The sequence below is a fragment of the Caretta caretta genome, chromosome 1 (assembly GCF_965140235.1).
Source record: "Caretta caretta isolate rCarCar2 chromosome 1, rCarCar1.hap1, whole genome shotgun sequence".
Lineage (NCBI taxonomy): Eukaryota > Metazoa > Chordata > Testudines > Cheloniidae > Caretta > Caretta caretta.
The window spans coordinates 49,425,529-49,453,254 of NC_134206.1; the positions used below are offsets into that span (position 1 = coordinate 49,425,529).

The 27,726-nt window shown below is 43.1% G+C and overlaps 1 protein-coding gene across 3 annotated transcripts in view; it reads left to right on the plus strand.

The window, feature by feature from the left end:
• PDS5B (PDS5 cohesin associated factor B) overlaps positions 1-26,118 on the plus strand; it is a 266,958-nt gene extending 240,840 nt beyond the window's left edge. For 2 of the 3 annotated variants that reach the window (XM_048847181.2, XM_075127882.1), the window contains exons 31-35: positions 395-500; positions 8,335-8,783; positions 8,907-9,008; positions 12,320-12,461; positions 23,582-26,118. In XM_048847181.2, the coding sequence (XP_048703138.1) occupies positions 395-500; positions 8,335-8,783; positions 8,907-9,008; positions 12,320-12,461; positions 23,582-23,617 (835 nt within the window). In that variant the 3' untranslated portion in view covers positions 23,618-26,118. The remainder of the gene's footprint in view (positions 1-394; positions 501-8,334; positions 8,784-8,906; positions 9,009-12,319; positions 12,462-23,581) is intronic. The other variant, XM_048847201.2, reaches the window with a different exon arrangement.
• Positions 26,119-27,726: the final 1,608 nt, after the last annotated feature.

Sequence of the window (27,726 nt, forward strand, 5' to 3'; positions counted from 1 at the left end):
AACTAAAGGTACACTCAGTTTGCTCTTGTTGGTTTTTTAGATTTATTATGCAGACAAAGCTGCTGCCAGTTTGACAGTTGATATCTGAACAATAACATTAAAATTATGATCGGTTTCAGAGTAGCAGCCGTGTTAGTCTGTATTCACAAAAGAAAACGAGTACTTGTGGCACCTTAGAGACTAACCAATTTATTTGAGCATAAGCTTTCGTGAGCTACAGCTCACTTCATCACATGCGATGAAGTACATCCGATGAAGTGAGCTGTAGCTCACGAAAGCTTATGCTCAAATAAATTGGTTAGTCTCTAGGGTGCCACAAGTACTCCTTTTCTTTTATTAAAATTATGTTACTGCATTCCTGATATTAAGTAATGATAAATGTCTGCGTTGATAGGCTCGACAGTACTGAGATGGACCACAGTGAAAATGAAGATTTCACAATGGCTTCACCTTTACCAGGAAAGAAAACTGACAAGAGGGATGACTCTGATCTTGTAAGGGTGAGCTGCTTGGTTGTATTGCAGCTATTTCAATTAAATTTAAAGTTAATGAACTGAACATTGAACAAATAAGCTGATACAGTCCTTATAACAAGCATTAACTAATGTAGTTTTGTAAACTCCCACTTTTACATGGAGTTGAGCTAATGTCCATGATGGTCAATGTGGTTATGAGATGAAATAGGACTTTTCTTTTTTTTTTAAAGGCAGCCCCTTACTTAACATATCTGTTTCTTTTTGTGTGTGAGTTGTCTTTGCTTTCTGTTATTAACCAAACCATGAAGGCTAGCAGTAAGGTTTGCAGATTACCATCAAGAGTTGGGATTGAAGGCTTTAGAGGAGCTAGGCTAGTGAGAATTTGTGCATGATTTGCCTTGTGCTCAGAACCTGTTGGAAAGAAATTGGGCAGGCATGTGAATTGCAAATTTGCTCAGGGCCCTTAGCAGTTGCTTGCTCTAATTTGTGCTTAAAGATTGACCCTAGCTATTGTTAGCACTGCAAAACAAATCCAGCTATGAAAGATTAAGCTTGATTACCTTGCAGATCAAGGAGAACGCCCGTAAGGTTGACCATATGTTTGACTTGGTTTTGGGGACTGGTTTGACCGTCTGAGATACTGGGTAAACCCTACTGAGAAGTTTGAAAGTTCACCCCTTGTCCGATTTTTTTTGTTTGCTTTTTTTTAAGTAAGTGGGATATTTCATATTAAGGCAAAGTTAGATAACTCTGGTTTTCATTGACAAGCATTCTCAGAACTTTGCTTTATGTGGAGAGATTGCCAGCTAAAACATGTATGTCTGCTGTCTCCTCAGATAATTTTACCTTGATGTTTACCTAGTGTGCTTGTCAACTACCACCAAGTATCAGAACACTCCTTTTACTGTAGAAGTGAGGGAGAAAGCAATGGCTATTAAATTACGTGTGCACTTGAACATCGACATACAGCGTACATAACAGTTTGCATTCTGGTCTAACTTTGATGTGGACATTGCTCATGCCCAAGTCACGATCTTCCACTGATTTTTTAAAATCAAAGTCAGTTGGCCTTTTTGGTCATGCTGGATCTCTCACCAGCCTTCAATATGATTAACTGTTGCTTGTTGCTTTGGAAACTAAAACATTACTTCCTTTCAGTGGTTCCAATCATACCTAGAAGATGGAAGACAATCAGTGGTGATGAACACGTGTGTTATCACCAAAGGATTTGATATGTGTTTGTCCAGAATAAAGGCTTTTGCCTCTATTGTTCAACACATAAATGAAACTTCTCTGTGATATCACTGCCAAATGCAGGATACAGTAAAGTGTTGTCATTAGTCTGGCATACACATTCTACTGTAGGAATGGCATTATTACCTTAAAGGGGACCCCATTTGTGAGAGCTTTGGGGGATAGATGATCAGTCATTTATCAAAGCCCTCTGAGAACTGTGAAGGAAATTAGCTTGTCTCTACTAAATCCTGCAGGTGACACAAATTCTTGTGGTCAGTGGTATTAAAGTCTTCTAATCTGAAAACATTTCATATTTATGAACTGAGCATGTTTGAGATAGAGATCAGAAATAGGATTCTCCAGAATCTGAGACTCCCTCTACCACCTGCTGCAAGAAGGGTGGAAAAGAGGCTAAATTTCCTGTAAGCAGCGCAGCCGCGCAGCAGCGTTCTTAGCACTACACAGGTGCTCAGGGAACCCGCCCAGGGACCTGCCGGGGGAGGTGTGCTCCAACCTAAGCTGGTCCCCAATCTGCCATGGTGCTCTTCCCCCGTCCCCAGCTCAGCGAAGGCACCTCTATCCTGACCCCAACCTGGCTGGGCCCGGACCCGACTGGGGCTCCCCTCCCCCGGCCCAAACCCAGCTCCTGCCCAGACCTGCTGGGGGAGAGTCGCCTATCCTGTGCCCCAGCCCAGGAACTGCCACAGCAGCGAGAGGTGCCTCTCCCCCCCAGCCTAGTTGCTGCTGCGGGGGGAGAGAGCTGGGGGGAGTCCTTTCTCCTCGCTGTAGCCCCGCAGCACCCTCCTGCACCCTAAATCCCTCATCCCTGGCCCCACCCCAGAAACCGCTCCCCCCATCTGGATCCCTCACCCCCTTGCATCCCAACCCTCTGCCCCAGCCTTGAGCTCCTCATTCCTGGCCCCACCCCAGGGGCTGCACCCCCAGCCAGAACCCTTGCACCCCAACCTTCTGCCCCAGCCCTGAGCCCCTCCCACACACCGAACCCCTCAGCCCCACCCGCACCCCATGAATTTTGTCATGTGCACCAACATGGAAGTAATGTGTGACATCACCTCCATGTTGGTGCACATAAAATTCATTCTGCACATGGGTGGGAAAAATTAGAGGGAACACTGATAGGAGGTACTATGTCCTCCCTCAGGGGTTCAAACACTTCTACAATAATTCATCACCGGGCTCCCTGGTAATATCTGCAGCTAACGAAAGAGAGAGGCAGGGTTACCAGGCATCAACACCAAAGAACAAGGAAGCTAAGAAACTAGACTTGTTTGGAAAGAAGATTTTTTCCACAGGAGGGTTACAACTTTGTACTGCAAACCAGCAAGCTCTGCTGGGGATGCTAGAGTTTTACCTTATGGGATATAATTTCAAAATTTAAGGACAAGCTCCCAGATGATAGGAATTTCAGGTGGTGGTGGTGAACAGGTTGGTTTCTATAACAGCTCTTTAGGCTCGTCTAGACGCATGTGACTCTGCAGCTCACTGAGTCTCCTCCGCCATCATTATGCAACAGTCTTCATGGTTACAATCTTGTGGTGGTCTCTCAGAGGTACAACCAACAATCCAAGACCTTCCCTTTGAAGGGCCATCACTCTTCTTGGAAAAGACTGATGAGACCCTGAATAGACTTCAGGACTTGAGAGTCACTAGGGATTTATACACCTGTGGAAAAGAGGAAGTCCTTCCATTCACATAAGACCCAGTGATTTCCAGGGTTTGTTACTCAAGCCCAGGAGCTACCGAGGAGGAGTAGATGTTACAAAAGACATACACCACCATCCTTTGCTTCTGCAGCTGCCAGTTCATCAAGGAAGGCTGCATCCTCCAAGAGCATGTTTTAACAGACTGGTCGAAGGCAGAGTACCATATCCAAGAGTGCCATCTTTTCCTTCCCCGCTTTTTGCAGACCACCTATCCCACATCCTTTGTGCTTGGGCTCACATCACCAAGGATAGTGGGTTCTAAGCACAGTGGAAGTGGGATACACCCCTCAATTTCTGTCTATCCCATTCTTCCTCTGGGACCTCTCTCATGAAGCCACGTTGTGAGACATTCGATTAGTACTTCAATGGAGAGACCTCTTCTATAGCTCCTACAAGCTCAGGGTAAAAGGGTTTTACACATGATACTTCAGGATCCTGAAAGCCTATGTCAGGCCTATTTTAGATCTGAGAGCATTAAATGAGTTCCTAATCCAATCAAAATTACAGAGGGTCACTCTAGCTTCCATTACTCCTTCCTTGGAGCTGGGGACTGGAATGCTGCCCTTGACAGTTATTTCCCAGTAGCAATTTATCAGAGGCACAAAAAGTTTCTAAGTTTCACAGTCAGCTGTTCCCACTACCAATTCACTGTTCTGCCGTTTTTTGATCTGTCAGCTGTTGCTCTGGTATTCCCAGTGCATGACAATGGTAACAGCATAACTGAGGAAATCAGAAGTCCATGTCTTCCTTACCTGGATAACAAGCTAATAAGAGGCTGTTCCAGGTCATAGTGTTGTCCAGCATAGACGTTATCCAGTCTACAGTTAATGTGTTGGGCTTGCTGATAAACACAGAAGTCTGTCCTGTCTCCAGTACAGAAAATAGAATTTGTTGGGGCTGTCCTGGAGTCCATGAGGGCCAACGTCTTCCTTCCACTGGCAAAATTTCACATGATGCAAGGCATTGTTCTAGACTTAGACCTATTCCCTCATCACAATAAGAAGCTGTTTGAGGCTGCTAGGGCACATGGCAGTGTACACTTATTTTGTTCAAGAGCAACAGGGCTGCTGAGGTATATTCACCAAGGAAGCACCATATGGCCATGACAGTTTGGATTCTGAATCAAATTTTATCCTCCCTAGATTGGTGAACAGATCCTCCCAAAGTTTTGTAAGTGAGTTCCCTTTGCCCCGCCTCAACAATCTCTCACTTTAGTCATGGGGGCCTCAGACTTGGGTTGGGGCTCACTTGGGTCTCATACAGATACAAGGTCTCTGGTCTCCCCGAGATCTCAGACTATATATAAATGTCAGGGAATTGAGCTACCCAGTTAGCTTTCATTGCATTTCTTCCACACACCAAGGGAAAGGGGCTGCTTGTTTCTGATCAACAATACAATGGCTGTGTCTTATGTAAACAAACAAGGAGAAGCCCAATTTTCACTGCAGTGTCAGGAAGCGATTCTACTTTGGGACTTCCGTGTTGCCAAGTCTATACTTCTGAAAGCAGTTTTCCTTCCAGGGATCCAGAAAACCTTGGCAGACTACCTAAGCAAATTGTATATCAATCACCATGAGTGGTCCCTTTGTCTTGATATAACATCTGTTTTCTAGTTCTGGGGAACTCCCCAAGTGGATCTATTTGCAATAAAACACAACTGAAAGTGCCAAGTTTTGCTCCCAAGTGGGCCTCAGCCCTGGTTTACTAACATACACTTTTCTATTGATTTCTATTGATGTGGTTAGTTAGTCTTCTGTAAGCTTTTCCTCCCATCCCTCACCTGCCCAGAGTTCTGTGCAAAATCAAACAGGGCAAGGCTCATCTTTTACTCATCGCCGCGGCATGCTCCCATCAGTACTGTTTGTGGAGTTGTTCAGTCGATCACCCATTGTCATTCCTGCTACACGAAGACTTGATTTCGCCTAATCACAAGTGCCTCCTTCAATACAATCTACAAACCCTTCATCTGACAGTCTGGTGGCTTCATGGCTAACATCTACGGGGGGTCCTGGAAGTGCTTCTGAGTAGTAGTTGAAAACAGGTCACCGCCCTTCCACGAAGCCCGAGCTCAGAAGGTGTTGAAATATACCCCTGCTGGCCGACACCCTGAGAGCCCAGAGCTACGAGGTCCAGATCCACACCCTGGTCCTCGGAGCCCTGCAATGAGCCAGTGCTGAGAGCATGCGGAGTCGGTCAGCACTACGCTGGCTCATAAGACAGCTCATGGTGTCCGACACCATCAGGTGGTCCAGAGACATCTAAACGGAACACATCACAGGACGCCATCAGTATCAGGTCGAGTAATCGAGACCATCAGCCAGGGAAATAACCCACTTCCTCCCCTGACGAACCAAGGGATGCGCTCCACCGGTCTACTTATTCGCTACACCAATACTGACTTGGGCTTTAAATACATTCTATGCGTGGCGTACCCGAGCCCACTTAACCACTGATGTTTTAAAAACTCCCGCACCCCAATCTGGGTCTATGCTGGTTATATACTATGTATATATCTTGTAAACCTTGTAACCGATACTTTCATAACTTAAGCCTGACCCCTAGATGTTCAGTACCTTCCTTCTTAACTTGTTTAAATTTGATTTTAAACATTAACTTTAATAAAATTTTTACATCTTTACTTGGCTAAATGAAAGAGTTTCTCCATTTGGTTCAGAGTGAATGCAGTTTTCCCAGACCTCGCTTTTATTCAGCATGTTTTGGACTGTCTTCTGTCCTAAAGCATCAAGGGTTAGCAAATGCACCTCGCAGTTGTCTCAGCCTTCCTCCTGCCTATTGATAACTGCTCACTTTTTTTCGAATCTGATGTCCATTAAATTTCTGAAAGGCCTGGACAGACTTTTTCCACAGGTGCAGTATCCTGTTCCCATGGAACTTTAATCTAGTCTTAAAGCCAGTGGGTCCCCCCTTTGTTCCTGTAGTGACCTGCTCTCTTTTGAACCTTTCTATAAAGATTGCATTTCAGGCTGTTACGAAAGCCAGCAGGGAACTGATGACATTTAGTATCAGATACAGTTTTCTTCAAAGATAATCTTCATCCTCACCCCATGTTTCTTGCTAAGGTGGTTTCCAGTTTTCATTTAACCAAGCAATCTTCTTGCCGACCTTTTTCTCAAAGCCTCATGGCCATAAGGGTGAGGACAGGCTTCATAATCTAGACGTTAGAAGAGCTTTTATCTTTTTATCTGGACAGAACCAAGCAGTTTTAGGTCTTTGACATGATTGTTCGTTGTGTTTGCAAACGGAATGAAAGGCTGTCCAGTATCCACTCAAAGGGTCTCACGTTGGATTTCCAATTGTATTCGCTTATGCTACCAGTTGGCTAATGTAATGCCTCCAGCTAGAGGTCATTAGGTGATTCAACTAGGTCCCAAGCAGCTTCTGCAGCCTTTCAGGCTCACATTCCCGTATTAGACATTTGCAAAGCAGCAACCTGGTCTTCATGTCATAAATTTGCCTCTATCTATGCAATCTCTTAACAGTCTAGAGACGATGTCAGATTTGGACAAGTAATCCTCCAATCCCTGTTCAAATAGACTCCAAAACAGAGATGGGCTTGGACTTTGGAGTGGTAACTTGAACCAACTAGATATACATGACTAAGCTGAGAAAACGTGAACAGGTCACAGTAAAAAACTGTTAGTAAGCTTTCTCTAACTGTTGTGCTTTGAGATGTTGCACTTACCATTCTATGACCCACCCTTCTTCCCCTCTCTATCAGAATCTATCTGGTAGTGAGAGGTGTCAGGGCAGCTCTGCCCTTTATGCCTGTGCACTGTGCGAGAGGCACTGGGAGATGCTCATGTTGCCTCAACTGATATCGCAAAGGGAAAAACTTTCCAACTGTGCACTGGAGCACAGTTGGAAAGCTCCAGTGGAATGGACATGTACAACACATCTCAAAGAACAACAGTTATGGAAAGGCTAGTAACCATTTTTTTTTACAGTAACCAGGTCATTTTCTTCTAGTTAATATCTCGTCCTGTAGGCTTCCCTGTTCTTTCTCACAACTCCTTCTCACTGACTGGACTTTCCACATTTTTCTTGAGTAAAGATGATTTCTCGTCATAAACTCTGATTACTAACTTAAGTCTTCACAGTATAGTTTGAAAGGAGAAATGTCCAATCTGAATTTGAATGGCATACTGGTGAACATGTCTGCTTTCAACTAAATGGAGACAGAGCAGATGTCAGTATGCATTTAAGCATTGTATTTGGATTGCAATATAATGATGTTGCTTTACTAAATGTATTATTGTGGTAAAATGATGTCATGATGTAAATATCCTTTTGGAATGCTTTCCCTTTTGTGTGAGAGGGGGTCTAAATACAATATAGCCTTATGTATAGGTAGGGAAATCAAGTGTTGTAATTTTTCAGCTACACTGAACCCAACACCAAGTATGAAACTGGGAATACTTTATTTGGAGAACATAATTTACGTATCATTTTAAGTAACCTATTTTCTGCAAGCTCCTCCTAAACAAAACCAGGCAAGATACTATATCTTGGTCCTCTACCACTGTTAAAGAATAAGATTATGGGTATTTTTACAATGTCTTAATTATCCAGTTACTTGCATATTTTCACAGCTGAGAATCCAAGTGAGGAAGGCCCCACATGTTGGTAGGCCTTAATAGCCAGCTTTCTTAGAGTATTTTATGTCTTCTTGTTAACATTTCTATATATATTTATATACCCTTGCAAAGGTATTTGAAGTTGGTGCAAGATCTTACTCTAATACCTTAACTTTAGGGCTTTATTTGTTGAAGGTGAAAAATTGCCATAATTTACTTTTCTTCATGGATTGAAAGTCACTTTAGTCAAATAAGATCATTAAAATGTTTCATTAAAAAAAGTAACCTAATCTATCTTTTCAGTCAGAGATGGAGAAGCCCAGAGGTAGAAAGAAAGCAACCATCACAGATTCAGAAGAGAAGTTGGGTATAGATGACCTGAATAAATTGGGGCAAGAACAGAAACTTAGAGGGAGTCAGCGGGGGAGGAAGAGAGCTGCAGTTGTTTCAGAATCTGATGAACCACAGTGGCCAGAGGAAAAGAGACTAAAGGAAGATGTATTAGAAAGTGAGGATGAACAAAACAGTCCACCAAAGAAGGGAAGAAGAGGACGACCTCCTAAAGTAGCTAGTGGGGGTACACCAAAGGAAGAACCAGCAGCAAAGACATCTAAAAGGGGCAGAAAAAAAGCAGTGCCTGTAGCATCAGTAGTGGAGGAAGAGGAAGAGGAGGAGGAAGAAGGGCAAAGTGAAAACATGGAACAGAAGCCAAAAGGCAGGCAATACAGGACACCAAGAAGAGCGCAACAAAGGTGTGTCTCTTTTCTTATAAAGTGCATTCTTTAAAAAAAAAAGAAAGAAAGAAAGAAAGGAAAAAACCCCTTGGATATTAATTATAATTTGATATTTTGCAATTTCGGTCTTCCTCAAAACAGAGTAGAACCATCTGAAACTAGTGCGGTTGAATCAACACAGTCTACACCACAGAAAAGACGAGGAAGGCCACCAAAAACACCACCATCACAGCAAAAAAAAGTGTAAGTTCTGAATGTAACCTTCTGAATTTTCATCTAGCCTTCCTATTGAAAGGTCAGGCTTTATTCACTTGGAGACCATCTCAGTGGTTAATATTTTCTATACAAGATGTGCTACAGTCTACAGAGAGTTACTGTTCTTGAAGGTCTTGGGGCACATGGTTTGCCTCACTTCTCTGTAGTTACCTGTAGAACTGTAGGTATCTAAGCTCTGTCACTACATATGACAGGAGTATGGTGAATAAAGAGGAAGAACTGGAAATATTAGTACATAAGCTAAATTATTATTTAATTGGCATCACAGAGACTAGGTGGGATAAGTTTCATGACTGGAATATTGGTATAGAGCAGGGATGACCAAACCCTGGCTCACGATCCACATGTGGCTCTTTTACAGTTAAAGTGAGGCTCGTGGAGCCCACCATGCCCCCCCACTCCATTCTCCACCTACCAGACGGGCAGGGCTTCTACCCTGCAGCAGGGTGGTGGGGCTTGGGACTTCAGTCCAGCGGTGTAGCCCCAAGACCCAGCTGGCAGCCCTGCAGTGCTGACGCCCTAAGCACTGACAGGTGTGCCCAGCTCTTGAAGTTATGAAGATTATCATATGTGGCTCAGAGGATCAGCAAGTTTGGCCACTCCTGGTATAGAGGGATATAGTTTGTTCAGGAAGGACAGGGAGGGCGTGTTGCATCATACAACAAGAATGTATATGCTTGTCTGAGGTCCAAAAGAAGGTGAGATCGGTAAAATTAAAAGGGATCAAAAATTGGTGTGAAATCATGGTTGAGTCTACTTTAGACCACCAAATCAGTACGAGGAGGTGGAGAAGGCATTGCTAGAACAAATTACAGAAATAGCAAAAACAGAAGACCTTTTAGTGATGTGGGACTTTAACTACACAGACATTTGTTGGAAAAGTTATATGGCAAAACGCAAAATTTCTAGTAAGTTCTTGGGATGTATTGGACAACTTTTTGTTCCAGAAAATGGAGGAAATAACCCGGAGGACGGTCATTTTAGACTTGATTCTGACTAACAGGAAGGAATTGGCAGTGAATCTGAAGAAGGAAGGAAATTTGGGTGAAAGTGGTCATGAAATGCTAGATTTCGTGAGTCTAAGGAAAGAAAGAAGAAAGAGCTTCAGAATAAAAACAATGGCCTTTAAAAAAAAAAAAAAGGAGGGGGTGGAACTGGAAGGTAAGGTCCCATAGGAAGAAAATCTAGGGGATGAAGGAGTTCATGAGACTTGGCAGTTCCTCAGATTAAAGTTAAAGTGTTAAAGGCATAACTGCAAACTATCCCAGTGCAAAGGAAAGATAGGAAGAATAGTAAGAGGCCAATATGGCTGCATAAGGAGCTCTATAATTACCTGAAAATAAAAAAGGAATCCTACACCAAGTGGAAACATAGATGAATTGCCAAAGAGGAGTACAAAAGAATAGCACAAGATTGTAGGGACAAAATCAGAAAGGCTAGAGCACAAAATGAGCATGGGACATAAAAGGAAGTAAGAACAAGTTCTTTAAATACATTGGGAGCAAGAGAAACTAAGGAAAGTGTAGGTCCTCTACTTTCCAGGGAAGGAGAGCTAATAACTGATGACATCAAGAAGGGCTGTTTTGCTTCAGTCTTCACTAAAAAGGTTAATGGTGACCAGAAGTTCAACACAATTAATATTAACAACAAGGGGAAAGGAGGGCAAACCAAAATAGGAAAATAACAGATTAAAGAATATTTAGATAAGTGAGATGTATTCAAGTTGGCAGGGCTTGATGAAATTCATCCTAGGGTATTTAAGGAACTAGCTGAAGCAATCTCAGAACCTCTAATAATTATCTTTGAGAACTGATGGAGGATGGGTGAGATCCCAGAGGACTGGAAAAAGGTGAGCATAATACCGATCTTTAAAAACGGGAAGAAAGGATACATGGAATTATAGACCAGTGAGCCTGACTTCAATACCTGGGAAGATACTGGAATAAATGATTAAACAATCAGTTTATAAGCACCTAGGGAATAATAGGGATATAAGGATTGTATAATTGTATAATCCATAACAGTACGGATTTGTCAGGAACAAATTATGCCAAGCCAACCTTACTGGCCTGTTGGATAGGAGAGAAACAGTAAACATGGTATATCTTGATTTTAGTAAGGCTTTTGACACAGTCCCACGTGACAGTCTCATAAGCAAATTAGGGAAATGTAGTCTAAATGAAATTACTAGAGGTGGGTGAGCAACTGGTTGAATGATCATACTGAAAGAGTAGTTATTAATGGTTCACTGTCAAACTGGGAGGATTTATCTAGTGAGGACTTGCAGGGGTGAGTCCTGGGTCTGATACTATTCAGTATTTTCAAAAATGACTTGGATAATGGAGTGGCGAGCGTGCATGTGTGGATGACCCCAAACTGGGATGGGTTTCAAGCACTTTGGAGGACAGGAGTAACATTCCAAAGGACCTTGACAAATTGGAGAATTAATATGAAATTCAATAAAGAGAAGTGCAAAGTACTTCACTTAGGAAGGAAAAAATCAGATTGCTAAGCAGAAGGGTTCATGCATTTTGGAGGTGGCCACTCAAAATGATATGGGCAATTGGGGATTAGTGTTATGCGTAAAGGGTTTGAAGTGGGCAATTAAGGATAGCAGGCCATGTGGTATATTACAAATTGTTGTAATCAGCCATAAAACCTGTGACTGTTAAGTCCATGTTTTTTGGAGTCTAGCAAAGTTCCTAAGCTTGCCTTTTGAAGGTGTTGTGCAGGTTTCCCTTGAGGATAAGTATTGAAAGATCAGATATGGAGTGATTGCTTTGTGAAAAGTGTTTTCCCATGAGAGATACGGTGTTTTTGTCTTTCATTTTACCACAAAACCAGTGCTGTACCCGAGAACCATGAAACCAATAATATACCTGAGATACATCTATCTTTTCATAAGGGTTATTGATACGAAAAAAAAACCCCACCCCTTGGCCTGCAATTTGACTTAAGGTGTTAGAAAGAAAAATATATCCAATTTAAGCGCAACATAAATAGTCCCAAACATATTAATGGGCTGGCCTCATAAATGTGTTTTACTCCTGATATATTATCCTGGAGTAATTTTGGTTGCAAAATCACTCAGCCTAATAGAATTTCTACCCTCTGGTTACAGATAAAAGTAGGTGGGCACTTAGAGTAGAAGTTTTACAGGAAGCATATTAAGAACAACTGTTTAAAAGGCTAGCTGGAAGTGTTTTTCCATTGCAGAGTTTATTTATGTGCTTAAAGACCCATGTGCTGTAACATTAATCTGTGATTTTTAATTTTAGTCGTGCTGGACGCACCAAACAAGCAGCAAGTAAAGAAAATGAATCTAGTGAAGAGATGGATATATTTCAGGGTAGTTCTCCTATCAGTGATGACATTCCCCAAGAAGAAGTAATGGAGGAAGAGGAAGTTTCCACGATCAGTGTAAGATACATGTTTAAAATGTGTTCTGTAGATCTGGGTGGTACCTTTCTGTATGCCTAATGTTGATGAGCAAAAACTCACTTTTCACATTCTGATAGTGTATATTTTAGCTCTCAAGATATACTTACAAGTAGAGCTGGTGAGAATATCCGTGAGTGTTTTTTTGGTGAAAAACAGGAATTCTGCAAAATTGAAATTTTGTATGGGAAATTGTCGATTTTTGTCAGACACTTTCAATTTTCTGTAGGGAAAATTTAAACAAAATTTTGTTTCAAGACAGTATTAATCTCAGCATGTGCCTGAGCTGCTGTGATGCCTCACGGGAGTTGTAATTCATGTGCTTCTTACCTCCTTTCTTCTCCATGGGCAGAACACCCCAGCCAAACGGCATCTCCTGTGATACATCACAGTCATGGGATTCCTATGATGCACGTGGGCCAGAGGAAAGGAGAGATTGTCAGACATTCTGGGAGTCCTGTGATTGTGGGAAATATGGTTCAGTTGGGGAACCTAGCCCTTGGAAAATTGGGGACATGACCTGATCAATAACTCCCATGAAGTATTGCAGTGGCTCAGGTATATGCAGATTAATGCCCTGAAATGAAACATTTTGACATTTCTGAATAAAAAATTTTCAGAATGTTTTTTTGTTCCACGATAAATTTCAGCGTTTTGACTTTCCATCTAGATTTGGGATGAAGACAAATGTTGAAATTCAGAATTTCCCACACGATAGAAATTTTGTTTTTCGATTAGCTGTACGTATGAACTCCTTCAATAAAAACCTGTACATCATAAATATTCAAATATATACCTGTATTGGTGATGTATATTTTTAAAGTGGGTGTGCTTGTTTGCCTTTTGTGTAAGAGGATGTTTTAAGGTGGTCTTTTCATGATCAATGTCACTAGCTGAATGTCTGAAATATAAGAGTAATAAAATATTTGTGGAATTTAGCTATAGTCATTTTAACTTTGATTTTTTTAATGGCAATGCTAAAGCATGTATATTTGCATAAGGATTTTATTATTTAAGCAACCTTCTCTCTAAATTAACAATTTTTAAATACGTATTTCCTAGTTTTCTTCCAGGAAAAAAAAAGATCCTTAATAGTTAAGATTAGATATACTGGGGACATCAACTTTTGTGTGGTGCCTGGCTCCTAAATTCAGTAGGAGATGGGAAGGTTTGCAAGTTAAATTCCTGAGTTATAGAAAGAGAGGAGTCTGTAGTTTTTGAGCTGGAATAAAGGTCTTTCAGAACTGTGTAATTTATTATGGAAGATGGACAATGAGTGGCCAGAATAAAAATTAAGATTGGAGGCACTCCCTGGATCAGTGTATTTCCTTTTTATTTTTTTAAGCCCCATTCCTTCCTCACCTACATTCCATATTGTCCTTTAAACTTTAAAGGAATTTGGCAGCTCTTTCCCCACTACATCTGAAAAACTTTCATTTGCCTTGTCCTCTGAAGCTGAGGAACTCTGCACGTTAGGAAAGTTTCAACTACTATGATGTGCCAAGCAAACAGACTTCAAACTAAGATAATTTAACACTTATGGCTTAGTTTTATATACTTACCATTTTAAATGCTAAAGCTTTTAAGCAAAAAATGCTCAAGTACTTAACCAGCTCAGTAAGAATTAAGTTTGCTGGTGTTGGAAAATATTAAGAAGCTCAGTGAAGTCCCGGAATGACCCTAAATTACAGGGGATTGGGGAGCCACTGAACATCCTTGAATATGTGGTTGACTGCATTCATCTCCAGAATTGGAAACCTCATAGGTCAGAAGAGGTGATTGGAAGAGAGATGCAGCCAACAGCCCCTGGATCCTGAGGAGTTTATTGGGTCTTTAGAGATTTGGTTTCTGGGGAACTGCTTAGCCCATTGAACTCAAAGTATAATTTAGTATCTGTATTGCAGTAGCACATGGAAGCCCCAGTTATGGAGCATGGCCCCATTGTGCTAGGCACTGTAAAAACTCGTAAAAAGATTCTCCCTGTTGAACAAAACCGTCCCGATGACCATCCCTTGGGGCATTCCACTTGATACCGGCTGCCAACTAGACATGGAGCCATTGATCACTACCCGTTGAGCCCAACAATCTAGCCAGTTTTCTATCCACCTTATAGACCATTCATCCAGCCCATACTACTTTAACTTACTGGCAAGAATACTGTAGGAGACCATATCAAAAGCTTTGCTAAAGTCAAGGAACAATACGTCCATCGCTTTCCCCTCATCCATAGAGCCAGTTATCTCGTCATAGAAGGCAATTAGATTAGTCAGGCATGACTTGCCCTTGGTGAATCCATGCTGACTGTTCCTGATCACTTTCCTCTTCTCTAAGTGCTTCAGAATTGATTCCTTGAGGACCTGTTCCATGATTTTCCTAGGGACTGAGGTGAGGCTGACTGGCCTGTAGTTTCCTGGATCCTCCTCCTTCCCTTTTTTAAAGATGGGCACTACATTAGCCTTTTTCCAGTCGTCCAGGACTTCCCCCAATCGCCATGAGTTTTCAAAGATAATGGTGAATGGCTCTGCAATCACATCCGCCAACTCCGGTGCAGTGCATCCGGCCCCATGGACTTGTGCTCATCCAGCTTTTCTAAACATCAACTGCCTAGCCATTGTAAGGTTCTTTGTAGGTAAAATATAGCTATATTTATATAAAGAAAAGGAGTACTAGTGGCACCTTAGAGACTAACCAATTTATTTGAGCATAAGCTTTCGTGAGCTACAGCTCACTTCATCGGATGCATTCAGTGGAAAATACGGTGAGGAGATTTATATACACACAACATGAAAAAATGGGTGTTATCATACACACTGTAAGGAGAGTGATCACTTAAGATGAGCTATTACCAGCAGGAGAGCGGGGGGGAAATTGTTGGGGGCTGAAGGTGATGACTAGTGGCGTTCTGTTATTATCTTTGTTGGGCCTGTCCTGTAGTAGGTGACCATGATTTAAACAATTTACATCCCACCATCAACCTCAGCCTGGACCAGTCCACACAAGAGATCCACTTCCTGGACACTACAGTGCTAATAAGCAATGGTCACATAAACGCCACCCTGTACTGGAAACCTACTGACCGCTATTCCTACCTACATGCCTCCAGCTTTCACCCAGACCACACCACACAATCCATCGTCTACAGCCAAGCTCTACGATACAACCGCATTTGCTCCAACCCCTCAGACAGAGACAAACACGTACAAGATCTCTATCAAGTATTCTTACAACTACAATACCCACCTGCTGAAGTGAAGAAACAGATTGACAGAGCCAGAAGAGTACCCAGAAGTCACCTACTACAGGACAGGCCCAACAAAGATAATAACAGAATGCCACTAGCCATCACCTTCAGCCCCCAACTAAAACCTCTCCCACGTATCATCAAGGATCTACAACCTATCCTGAAGGACGACCGATCACTCTCTCAAATCTTGGGAGACAGGCCAGTCCTTGGCTACAGACAGCCCCCCAACCTGAAGCAAATACTCACCAGCAACCACACAACAGAACCACCAACCCAGGAACCTATCCTTGCAACAAAGCCTGTTGCCAACTGTGTCCACATATCTATTCAGGGGACACCATCATAGGGCCTAATCACATCAGCCACGCTATCAGAGGCTCGTTCACCTGCACATCTACGAATGTGATATGTGCCAGCAATGCCCCTCTGCCATGTACATTGGTCAAACTGGGCAGTCTCTACATAAAAGAATAAATGGACACAAATCAGATGTCAAGAATTATAACATTCATAAACCAGTTGGAGAACACTTCAATCTCTCTGATCACTCGATTACAGACCTAAAGGTCGCAATATTACAACAAAAAGACTTCAAAAACAGACTCCAACAAGAGACTGCTGAATTGGAATTAATTTGCAAACTGGATACAATTAACTTAGGCTTGAATAGAGACTGAGAGTGGATGTGTCATTATACAAAGTAAATCTATTCCCCCCCCCCCTCCTCAGACGTTCCTGTTAACTGCTGGAAATGGCCCACCTTGATTATCGCTACAAAAGGTTTTCTTCGCCCCTCCCCGCTGGTAATAGCTCATCTTGAGTGATCACTCTCCTTACAATGTGTATGATAACACCCATTTTTTCATGTTGTGTGTCTATAAATCTCCTCACTGTATTTTCCACTGAATGCATCCAATGAAGTGAGCTGTAGCTCACGAAAGCTTATGCTCAAATAAATTGGTTAGTCTCTAAGGTGCCACAAGTACTCCTTTTCTTTTTGCGAATACAGACTAACACAGCTGCTACTCTGAAACCTATATTTATGGAGCTCAGTAAATTGAACAGAAGTTCTTCTTCGAGTGCTTGCTCATGTTGATTTCATTGTAGGTGCAGGCACGCCCACGTGTGCGGTCATCGGACATTCTTGCCTTTGCGGTATTTGTAGGGCTGGCTGTGTCACCCCCTTGTGTGCCGCGCTCACGTCCTGGTATATCAGGCACTGCTGGCCCTACGCACTCTCAGTTCCTTCTTACCCCCTGTGGTGGTCAGTTGGAGTGCCTTTCCTTGCTTGTCAAGGACTTTTGGTTTTCCTTATCTTGGACTTTGTGCCCTTAAGCTTGTACATAGTTATCTTTACTGTTAAGTATTTAAGTGTTGTAGTTAGAGTTGGGTCCCAGTGGGGACTTCGCCGGGCATGTCCCCATCTCTGGGCTTTAAGCCCTGCGATTCCTGTAACAGGCCTATGCCTGTTAGCGACCCCCATGGCAGCTGCCTCAAGTGCCTGGGGGAAGTGCACGTTAAAGAGAGGTGCCAGATTTGTAAGAACTTTCGGCCTCGCACCTAGAAGGAGAGGGATATCAGACTCAGGGCTCTCCTTATGAAATCTGCCCAGGATCAGAGCTGGCCCGTCATGAGTCACCCAGCACCTCGACATCAGTGCGAAATGCACCACGGTGCCTACCGGGCACTGTTCTTTGTCACTGGTTCCTAAGAAGAGGGCTAAAAACCACAGCTCCCCGGCACCGACGAAGGTGGCAGTGAGCAAGGAGCCTGCCCCGAATTACCCACCCATGCTGGAGCCCCACAGTTGACCATCCCCTGCTGAGGCCTTTAGCCTGTGGAAATGTCCTCCTCTGACTCCAGCGAGTGGTACAGGACCGACTGTCCTGCTGGCACCAACACCTTCTCGAACTCAGGCACCAAAGGAGCTCAAACCTCCGTCTGTGCTTACAGCACAGCCAGTGCTGCACGCCTTGAGTAAGGCTCCCCAAGCCAGTCAATAAGGTTTCCCAGGGAGCAATGGAGCACTGCCGATCCCTCAAGACAATGGCGTGCTCTCCACCTCCAGACCAACGGGTGCCAGTACCATCATCTAGATCATCACAAAATTATCTTCAGTCTCTGGCGTCGCAGTCACTGCTGTTGTGATGTGATTCACCAAGGGAAAGCCGCTAGTCCCCCTATTATCAAAGTCGGTCATAGTCCCAGACGCTGTTCCCAGTCACCAACGCTGTGGGAATGATCTCCCTCCTGCTTCTAATCTCCCTGACACTACACCCGTTCACCGTGCCATTGGTACCGGTCCCCAGGGCACCTGTCTCCAGTGTTGGTGGTCTTGAGGCAAACTCAGGTCTTGACAGCCTTTCCATGGTCTCTAGAGGGTGGCTCATCAGCAACTGAATGGCGTTTCAGCCCATCGCCCTGACCTGAGCGGCGATACTGGGCATTCGAGCTAGTGGCGGCATCGGGACAGTGACAACCAGGACAGTGGCTGCTCAGTGGTCATGTTGGAACACCTGGGGGGGTCCAGTCATGGTGTTGCCCCCCCTCGGCTCACTTGTCGGCTGCAGCTGCGGAGCAGTGATCATCAGCACCAGGCCCCATACTGGAGGCACACCCAGTGTCCGAGGTTCAGGAGGCTGCACCTACACCTTACCCATCTTCCCCAGCGGAGGAGGAACAAGCCCACCATCCATCAGTTCAGTACTCCTAGTCATCCCAACAAGGCAGTCACTGGGCCCTTCAGTGCCAGCCCGCCCGACGACTTGAAGGACCACTAGGCCTTGTTCCGGCAGGTGGCTGACAACCTGGGCCTGCAAGTGGATGAGATGGCTGAGGAAGAGGACACTCTCTTCAGCGTGCTGTCAGCCTCCACCCATACCCATATTGCACTACCCGTGCACACAGGGGTCTTGAAAATTGCCAGAGGCATCAGGTAGATGCCCTTCCACCTCAAAGCAGGCCGAGAAGAAGTACTTTGTGCTGGCCAAAAGCTTTGAATATCTCTATACCCACTCTCCTCCTGGCTCGCTGGTGGTCTCTGTGGCCAATGAAAAAGAGAAGCAGGGGCACACCAACTCCACCCCACAAAATAAGGAGGCCAAAAGACTTGACTTGTTCGGAAGAAACATTTATTCCACTGCAAGTCTACAACTTCGAGTGGTGAATCACCAGGCCCTCCTGGGCTTCTACATCTTCAGTTTATGGGACTTTCTCCATAAATTCAAGGAGTCCCTCTCACAGGACTGAGCCCAGGAGTTTGTTACTCTGGTTCAGGAGCGCACCTCGGCGGGCTGCTCTGCTCTTCAGATGGCGTGGGACTCGGAGGACTCAGCAGCCAGGGTGGTGGCATCCATGATGGTTATGAGGTACAGCTCCTGGCTTCAAGTCACTGGTCTCTCCCAAGAGATGCAGACCTCTATCCAAGACTTTCCCATAGATCAGAACGATCTGTTTTCCAAGCAGACTGATGCAAGGCTGCACGAGGTGAAGGACACCAAGGCCATCTCCATTCATTGGGTAGCCACACACTGCAACTGGCGCGTAAGCCATTCCAGCTGCCCCCACCGTCGAGGTCATGGCAGTCTCGCCCGGACCCGTGAGAAGGAGGGAAAGGGGCACTGTTTTTGGTCGTTGCCTCCCTTCTACCTTCCACTCGCCTGTGCAAGTCAGACAGACCAAGCATTCTGCAGGGCAGAAACGCTTGTTTTGATGGCACAATTGAGAGCGATGCCCCAGCCAATTTCCTGGGTCCGCTACCTTTCCTGAACTGCTGTTCCCCTCCACTTGGCCTGGTTGTGGGTTACGTCAGACCTCTAGGTCCTGGACATAATATTGCAGGGCTATATCCCACAATTTTTGTCCGCTTCCTCCCACCCCCTGTGTCTGGGGGCTGTGGAGGAGGTTCCTTGGGACAAGAAAGGAAAGTAATTCTACTCCCAGTACTTCCTAATTCTGAAAGGGGACCTCAGACCCATCCTGGACCTGTGCAGCCTCAACATGTCTCTCAAGAAGTTGAAGTTTCGCATGGTCTCCCTGGCCTCCATCATCCCCTCCCTGGATCCGAGAGACTGGCACACTGCTGTCGACTTGAAGGACACTTACTTCCACATTTCTATATTCCCAGGCCACAGGCGCTTCTTCCATTTTGTAGTGGGTGGGCACCATTTCCAGTTCATGGCACTACCCTTTGGCCTCTCTTCAGCGCCGAGGGTGTTAACAAAGTGCATGGTGCTTGTGGTCACTAACCTCAGATGTCGGGGGGTCCACCTGTTACTGTATCTCAACGACTGGCTCATGAAGGGCTGGCTCTCCAGATAAGATACAGAGAAGTCTTCGCTTGGAGCGCTCCACCTCCTGCAACCTGGGTCTGTTAATAAACACACAAAAGTCCATGTTCATGCCAGTCCAACACACAGAGTTCATCGGGGCTGTTCTCGACTCCACATGGACGAGAGCCTTCATTGCAGAAGCTTGGTTTCCGGCCATGCCAGGCTTGATTTGCCAGTTAAGAAGGCACCCACTCACCACATCCCACACATGTCTGCATCTGGTGGGGCACATGGGCATGAGCACGTACATGGTCAGTAATGCTCGATTTCATCTGCGGCTGCTGCAGGTGTGATTGGCCTCGGTCTATATCCCCAACAAATATTCCCTGGACCGAGTGGTCACAGTACCGAGCCACATCCTTTCGTCCCTGAGTTGGTGGTTGGACCCCAAGTCGGTGTTGCAGAGGGTTCCCTTTGCAGCCCCTTTCCAGTCACTGATCCTGTTCTCAGACCTCTCAAATCTGGGCTGGGGAGCCCACCTGGGCGAACTCAGCCAGGGCTGCTGGCTGCAGGACGATCTGGCCCTCCATGTCAATGTCAGGGAACTCAGAGCAGTTCGCCTGGCCTGCCAGGCGTTCTTGCCCCACCTGAAAGGCAAGGTGGTACAGGGTCCTGGCTGACAATACTGCTGTGATGTACTACATCAAAAGGCGGGGAGGGGTCAGATCCTCAGTCTTTTGTCAGGAGGCGCTAAGCCTATGGGCTTCTCTGTGTGGTACGCCATTCATTTGATTGCCGCCCATCTGCTTGGCTCCAGGAATGTCATTGCAGATCGCCTCAGCAGGACCTTCTCATCTTGCCATGAATGGTCCCTCCATCCAGAGGTGGTCAGGTTGATATTCTCCAACAGTGGGGAACTCCCCAGGTGGACCTGTTCATGTCCAGGCAGAACAGAAAGTGCCACCAGTTTTGCTTCTTCCAAGGTCTGGACAAGAGCTCCTTTGGACGCCTTCCTCATTCTGTGGATGGGGAGTGCTCATGTATGCCTTTCCACCAGTGCTATTGATTCACAGGTGTTCTGGTGCAGATCAAACAGGATAGAGGGAGAGTCAGCCTCATGGCCCTGTCAGCACTGGTTTGGACCTATTGACAGCAGCCCTTCTCCTGCTGCACCTTCGACCGGATCTGCCATCACAGAACCACAGCAACCTGCTGCGTCCGAACCTGGCTGCGCTGCACCTGACGGGGTGGCTGAATGTGGACGAAAGAGCGTGTTCGGCCCATGTTCAGCGGGTGTTGCTCGGCAGCAGAAAACCCTTGATCAGGGCAACCTATCTGGCGAAGCGGAAAATGTTAGAGTGCTGGGCCTTGGAGAGGCATCTTTGGGCTGAGCAAGCCTGGCTGTAGGACATCCTGGATTACTTGTTGCATTTGAAACTTCAAGTGTTGTCCTTTTCCTCCGTTAAGGGTCCCCCTAGCGGCCATCTCAGCACCCCCTGGTCCAGGGTGGGTCCCTCTTCACCCATCCTATGATGGTGCCTTCCTTGAAAGGGCTGGAATGCCTCTACCCACGTGTCCAGGAGCTAGTTCCCCCTTGGGACTTGAACCTTGTGCTTTCCAGACTCTCAGGTCCTCCCTTCAAACCCTTGGCTTCCTGTTCCCTCCTCCTCCTGTCCTGGAAGGTCTCCCTTTTTGGTCGCTATAACATCGACCCTGTTGGAGATCAGGGTGCTCACTTTGGAACCACCCTGTATGGTTTTTTTTCAAGGAGAAGGTTAAGCTGCGTCCTCACTTGGCGTTCCTGCCCAAGGTTGTGTCCCAGTTTCATACTGGCCAGGATATATTTTTACTGGTCCTCTGCCCGAAGCCCCATGCATCGGATATGAGGAATGAAGGCTTCACACCCTGGGTGGCAGGTGGGCACTGGCTTTCTACATAGAACAAAACCATTCCGTAAGTCAATGCAGCTGTTCGTCACAGTGGCAGATAGGATGAAAGGTCACCCTGTGTCTGCACAGAGGATCACGGCCTGCATCCGTTACTGCTATGAGCTGGCTAAGATACCCCCTCCAGCAATTGTAACATGACTAGGGCATGGGCATCATCGGCAGCATTCTCAGCACAGGTGCCAGTGCAAGACATCTGTCAGGCCGCGACCTGGTCTTCCATTCACATGTTCGTGTTGCATTATGCACTGACCAAGCAAACTTGTGACAACACTGGCTTTGGCAGAGGTGTGCTACAATCTGCGAAGCTGTGAACTCTGAGCCCACTCCAAAGATTCTGCTTGTGAGTCACCTACAGTAGAATCAGCATGAGAAAGCACTCGAAGAAAAAATGGTTACCCACCTTTTCACAACTGTTGTTCTTTGAGATGTGTTATTCATGTCCATTCCATTAGCCACCCTCCGGCCCCTCTGTGTTGGAGTTGTCGGCAAGAAGGAACTGAGAGGGCATAGGGCCAGCAGCGCCTGATGTACCAGCACATGAGCGTGGCACTCAAGGGGGTGACACAGCCGGCCATATGGATACCGTTAAGGCAAAAATCTCAGATGACCGTGCACGTGGGCACATGTGCACCTACAATGGAATGGACATGAGCAACACATCTTGAACAACAGTTACGAAAATGTGAGTAACTGTTTTTTCCCCTCTAGTTCCCATTTGTCAAAGAGCTGCTAAGCAATCCCTGAGTACCTGCCTGCTGAGTTTAGAAAGTCTGCGAGAGTCCTTACAGGCCTTAGAAGTAGATGTAGAAAATAGTATTTCTTTCTGGTTCGTACTGTTTTCTCAGTTTGCTTCTACAGCATACATTGAAACTGCTATGACAGATAATTTCAATAATTTAAGTTCTGAGATATTACCAGTATCTGTAATAGTGCCAAGTTTAAGGTGTATTACTTCTATGAATTTTAGGCTTGGTAGATGCAAGGAGTACACGATACCAAGTTTAAATTTTAAGTAGGTATTTTTAGTTCCTTCAAACTTTAGATTTATTTGTAATTTTCAGAAAATTCAGTCTTTATTTCTTTCCTGCCTATCTTAAGAATTAGTTTTTTGTTTTAAATTTGGGAACGATAGACTAACATTTTTGTATCTAAGCACAGGATTTAATCCCTCCTATAATTGCAAATCTCAATGTAAACTGGGGAACTGCAAACAATGCCACAATACTATAGAACAGATGTAATTGCTGAAAAGCATAACTTATAAGAATCAAAACCCAAAATGCAAAGTCTTGCCCCCAAAACTATGTAACTGAATTTACTATTTGGGCCAATTCCAAGAACTGTTCATCTACAGGTTTTTGGTAACTGGTATCTCCCAGAAAGGTGGGTTTTGTTTTGTTTTTTGTAATACTAGAAGGAGACAGACCGAGGGAGCTCCTATAAATTTATCATTTCATAGGTTATAAAGAACTATGTAAATTCATTGTCAGTCTCAACATTTTTCCCATAATGGAATACATTTATACATGAACTTTTTCACAATAATGTATGTGCAGCTTTTTTTTCATTTTATAAATACAATTTTTAAATTTAATTATTTATTTATTTTTAATCTCTTGACTCTCTCTTCAATAACAGGTACGTCGCAGAACTTCCAAAAGAGAGAGGCGATGAAGAAGCATGTAATTATCCATGTTCCAAGGTGAAAGCTTTGAAGAATGCTCATAGCTTGAGGCTGAATGAAGCTGTTGGTGCACAAAATGGGGTTGCTGAAGAAAAAAACTTACTTTACATTTACTACCCCTACGTTTGCAGTCCCTAGGTCACAAGCTTTAGCCACACACATGTTGATATCATTAACTGTGGATTTTTGTGAAGTGTAATGTGTGCTGCCTTTGTAGACATGAACTAAAGAAGAAACTTGTAAATAGCCCTTTTTTAATGTTTCCGACTTCTGAAGTGCTTGTATAGCTTTTATCAGTGGCTTTAAACTGACAGTGCCCAACTGTTTATTAGATCTGTTGATTTAAAAAAAGAAAAAAGTTTTTGTTAGAATGGATCTCAAGCAATATCTGTCAGTGTTCATATTTGTACTCTTCTTGGCATTTAACTGTGAAAAAAAAATCAGTTGAATAAATAGTGCCATTTTCTTTTGCCACTATTTGTTGAGGGGGGGAAAGAAAACGATTGATCTTTGTTTCCTTTGTATCTAATCTAGAGTTTACTTTTAAGCACCCACCTGTCGTCAAAGTGCTAAATTACTTTCTTTTACCAGTGAACGATGGCCGATAGAATAATACAACAGATTCCAATTATGAAATAAGTTGTCTGATTCACTTTACACCTCAGTATTGATGCCAGGCTTTTCTGGACTTCTAGTGGCATTGAAAATTCAAAAAGGATTTAAAATATTTTAATTTTAAAAATGTGTTGTTAAATAATGTACTGAATACCCTATCCATTTTATCTTCCCCTATCAGTTTTTATTAATCTACTGTATCAATAAAATTCTGTAACTGAATGAGTTTTTAATAGTCTAGTATGTTAATGTGTATAGATATTTCCTCCTGAACATTATGTTCACACAGAGCAAATTATTACTACATTATAATATGAAATCTGATATATAAACATTAGTGAAAATACAGTTCTTATTACAATGTAAAGTTAATCACAAAGAAAAAAAATTTTATTGATGCAGTGTGTCTTTATAAAGCTGTTCTTGAGAGCCAAGTGTTTTGTATTTTATAGTGAGTTGCATGTTTATGAAAAATGTGCTGAAAATGGGATGTAATTTTTTTTGGAAACTCTTACCTAGCAGTAGTATATGATAGGTTGCCTCATGAGAGCACCTTCTACCAAGAGTTTATTATACTTTATTTTTTGTGAGCCAAATTTTTTTTGGTATGAAGAGCTAAATTGTCATTGAATGACCAGCTGTAGGTCTTTGCAGTCAGGTATTTGAGATTTGAATGAAGCTCACTTTTATTTAGTGCTACCTTAGAGTTGTTGAATTTTTGTTTGTTGGGTGTAAACTACAAAGAACAGAGACAAAATATGTAAGGCAGTATCCTGTGTGCAGTTTTACAAACTGTCTTTGAACCAAAATGTATAGGTTATTATTTTATGCTTAGCCAAGCACGTTTTTATAATTTCAGGTGCACTTCTCCCTTTGGTTCCTTACAGTTGACTGAAAAAGATTAGTTTCTAACTTATTAAATCTTTATCTCATTAAATAATGGAGCATTTTCATATAACCCATCAAAGCATATGTTCTTAAGTTATAATTGCAAAATAGCAGATAGAGCATAGGGATGTGAGAGAGGATGATAGTGTTGAAACATGGTTTTACCGATTTCAAGACTACATCATAAGAACTTTGACTGTTTTCTTTTGACTTTTTCAATTTAAAATTTCTGTTCATTGAAAACTTCATTTCCAAAAAGTAGATTATTCTGCCTCTAAAGTTTTTTCCCAGTATTCAACTATTCTAGTAATACCCGTGAATACAGGGGAACTGCTGCCCATAAGGGCAGTTAAAGTTGGTTTAAGTGACTAACTTTGAAATTTTTATTAGCACAACAAACCTAATAGCTTATTTACACTTCAGCAGGGCAAATGCAAGTTTTTTATCCTATAAAATAAAAATTGAAAGTTAACTTTATATTTTCTTCATTGACAGAATTGCACTGAAAACATTTATGGAAGATATGTCTAAGTCCATTTTATACAAAATATGAAAAACTGGTGTTGAAACTGCTGCAGGCTGTTGGTTATATGTCCATAAGCATGATTAGATCAAATTTCATTGACTATAGATGCACAACAACTGATCATAAAATATGATTGATGTAAATTTAAACTATAGTTTTGCAATTTAAATGTTTATTTTTTGGGTTATAGTGTGTAATTCATTATTTCTTGGGAAAACAGGTGCAGCAGATATGACATTCTGATATTCAAACCTCTTCTAGGTTCATCCTCATCTCCTCATATAAGTAAAATGAATATTTTATGTACTAATATTGAGATCTGCATACAGTAGCTACAGTAGAGTAAATAATTATGTATAAAAATATAAATTGCTAACATTTAGTTAGCATGTTCTTCTGCAATGATAATGTTCAGTTTATAAAAATGTACTGTATTACATTAAAAAATCAAATTGAACTCACTGTAACAAGGTCCAGTATGAAGTTCTTACAAAATTACAGTGAGTATCTTGTTTTATCCTGCAGCAAATTAAGCTGATCTTCATTACATTTCATATTCTTGCTGCAGTCCAACAGGAAACTTTCCAAGCTCTTCACTTTACATGTAAAATACATGCAGTGACTGTAACTGTTCTCTAGCTGTTAAAGGTTAATTTACTTTCTAACTCCATAAGCTTGGTTTTTGACACTTCTTCCTTGTTTCCTCCACCACCTCTGAGAATGTGAATATTAAGGGCTCTTCTTACGCTACTCATAAATAGGGAAATATATGAAACTGCTTGCTTGACAGTTGTAGCTGAATAATCTACCCACAAAATTAGATAATCTTTATCTATACATTAATCATAAAATCATAGAAGGCTGGGGGAGGAATCTTCAGAGGTCATCAAGTCTATCCCTGTGGACTGAGGTAGGACTGACCATTCCTGACAGGTGCTAACCTGATCTTAAACATTTCCAGTAATGGGTAACTTATTCCATTACTTAATTATTCTTATAGTTAGAAAGTGTTTCATAATACCTAATCTAAATCTCCTCCCTTGCTGTAGATTAAGCCCATTACTACTTGTGCTACCTTCAGTGGACGTGAAGTTCACATCCTCTTTATAACAGCCCTTAACATATTTGAACACTGGTTTCAGGTCTCCCCTCAGTCTTCTATTCTCAAGACTAAACATGCACAGTTTAACCTTTCCTCAGAGGTCAGGTTTTCATATTTGTTGTTCACCTCTGAACTCTCTAATATATTCCCTTAATGTGGCACCCAAAACCGGACAGAATACTCCAACTGAGGTGTCACTAGGGCCAAGTAGAGTGAAACAATTACCTCCCATGTCTTAAGTCATGTCTACAGCACAGTTCTGAGGCTGCAGCATAGATGATTCCTACATCAGTGGAAGGGTTTTATTCTTTCAGTGTCAGTAATCATCCTCTCCAAGAGATTGTAGCCAGGTCGACGGAAGAATTCTGCTGTCAATCTGGCTGTCTCTACAGTGGTGGTATGGGCAATCTAGCTATGTCACATAAGGCATGAAATTTTTACTGCCTTGAGCAATATTGCTAGCTTGCTGTAACTTTGACACTCCTTTTAATATGCTCCAGAATAATATTAGCCTTTTTCATAATTCTGTCATATTGTTGGCTCATATTCAATTTGTGATCCACTATAATCCCCAGAGCCTCTTCTGCAATACTACAGCCTAGCCGGTTATTCCCCATTTTGTAGTTGTGCATTTGATTTTTCCTTCCTAAATGTAGGACTTCGAACTAATTTTCATTGAATTTCATTCTGTTGATTTCAAACCAATTCTCCAATTTATCAAGGTCTGAATTGTGTCCTTCAAAGTGCTTGCAACCCTTCCCGGTTTGGGGTTATCCTTTCATTTTACAAGCATACTCTCCACTCCATTATACAAGTCATTAAAGAAAATACTGAATAGTACCAGACCCAGGTTAGAACCTTGTAGGACCCCACTAGATATGTCCTCCCAGTTTCACAGCAAACCATTGTAACAGTCGTTCAACCAGTTGAACAATGAGTACAGTCGTTCAGCCAGTTTTGTGGCCCCT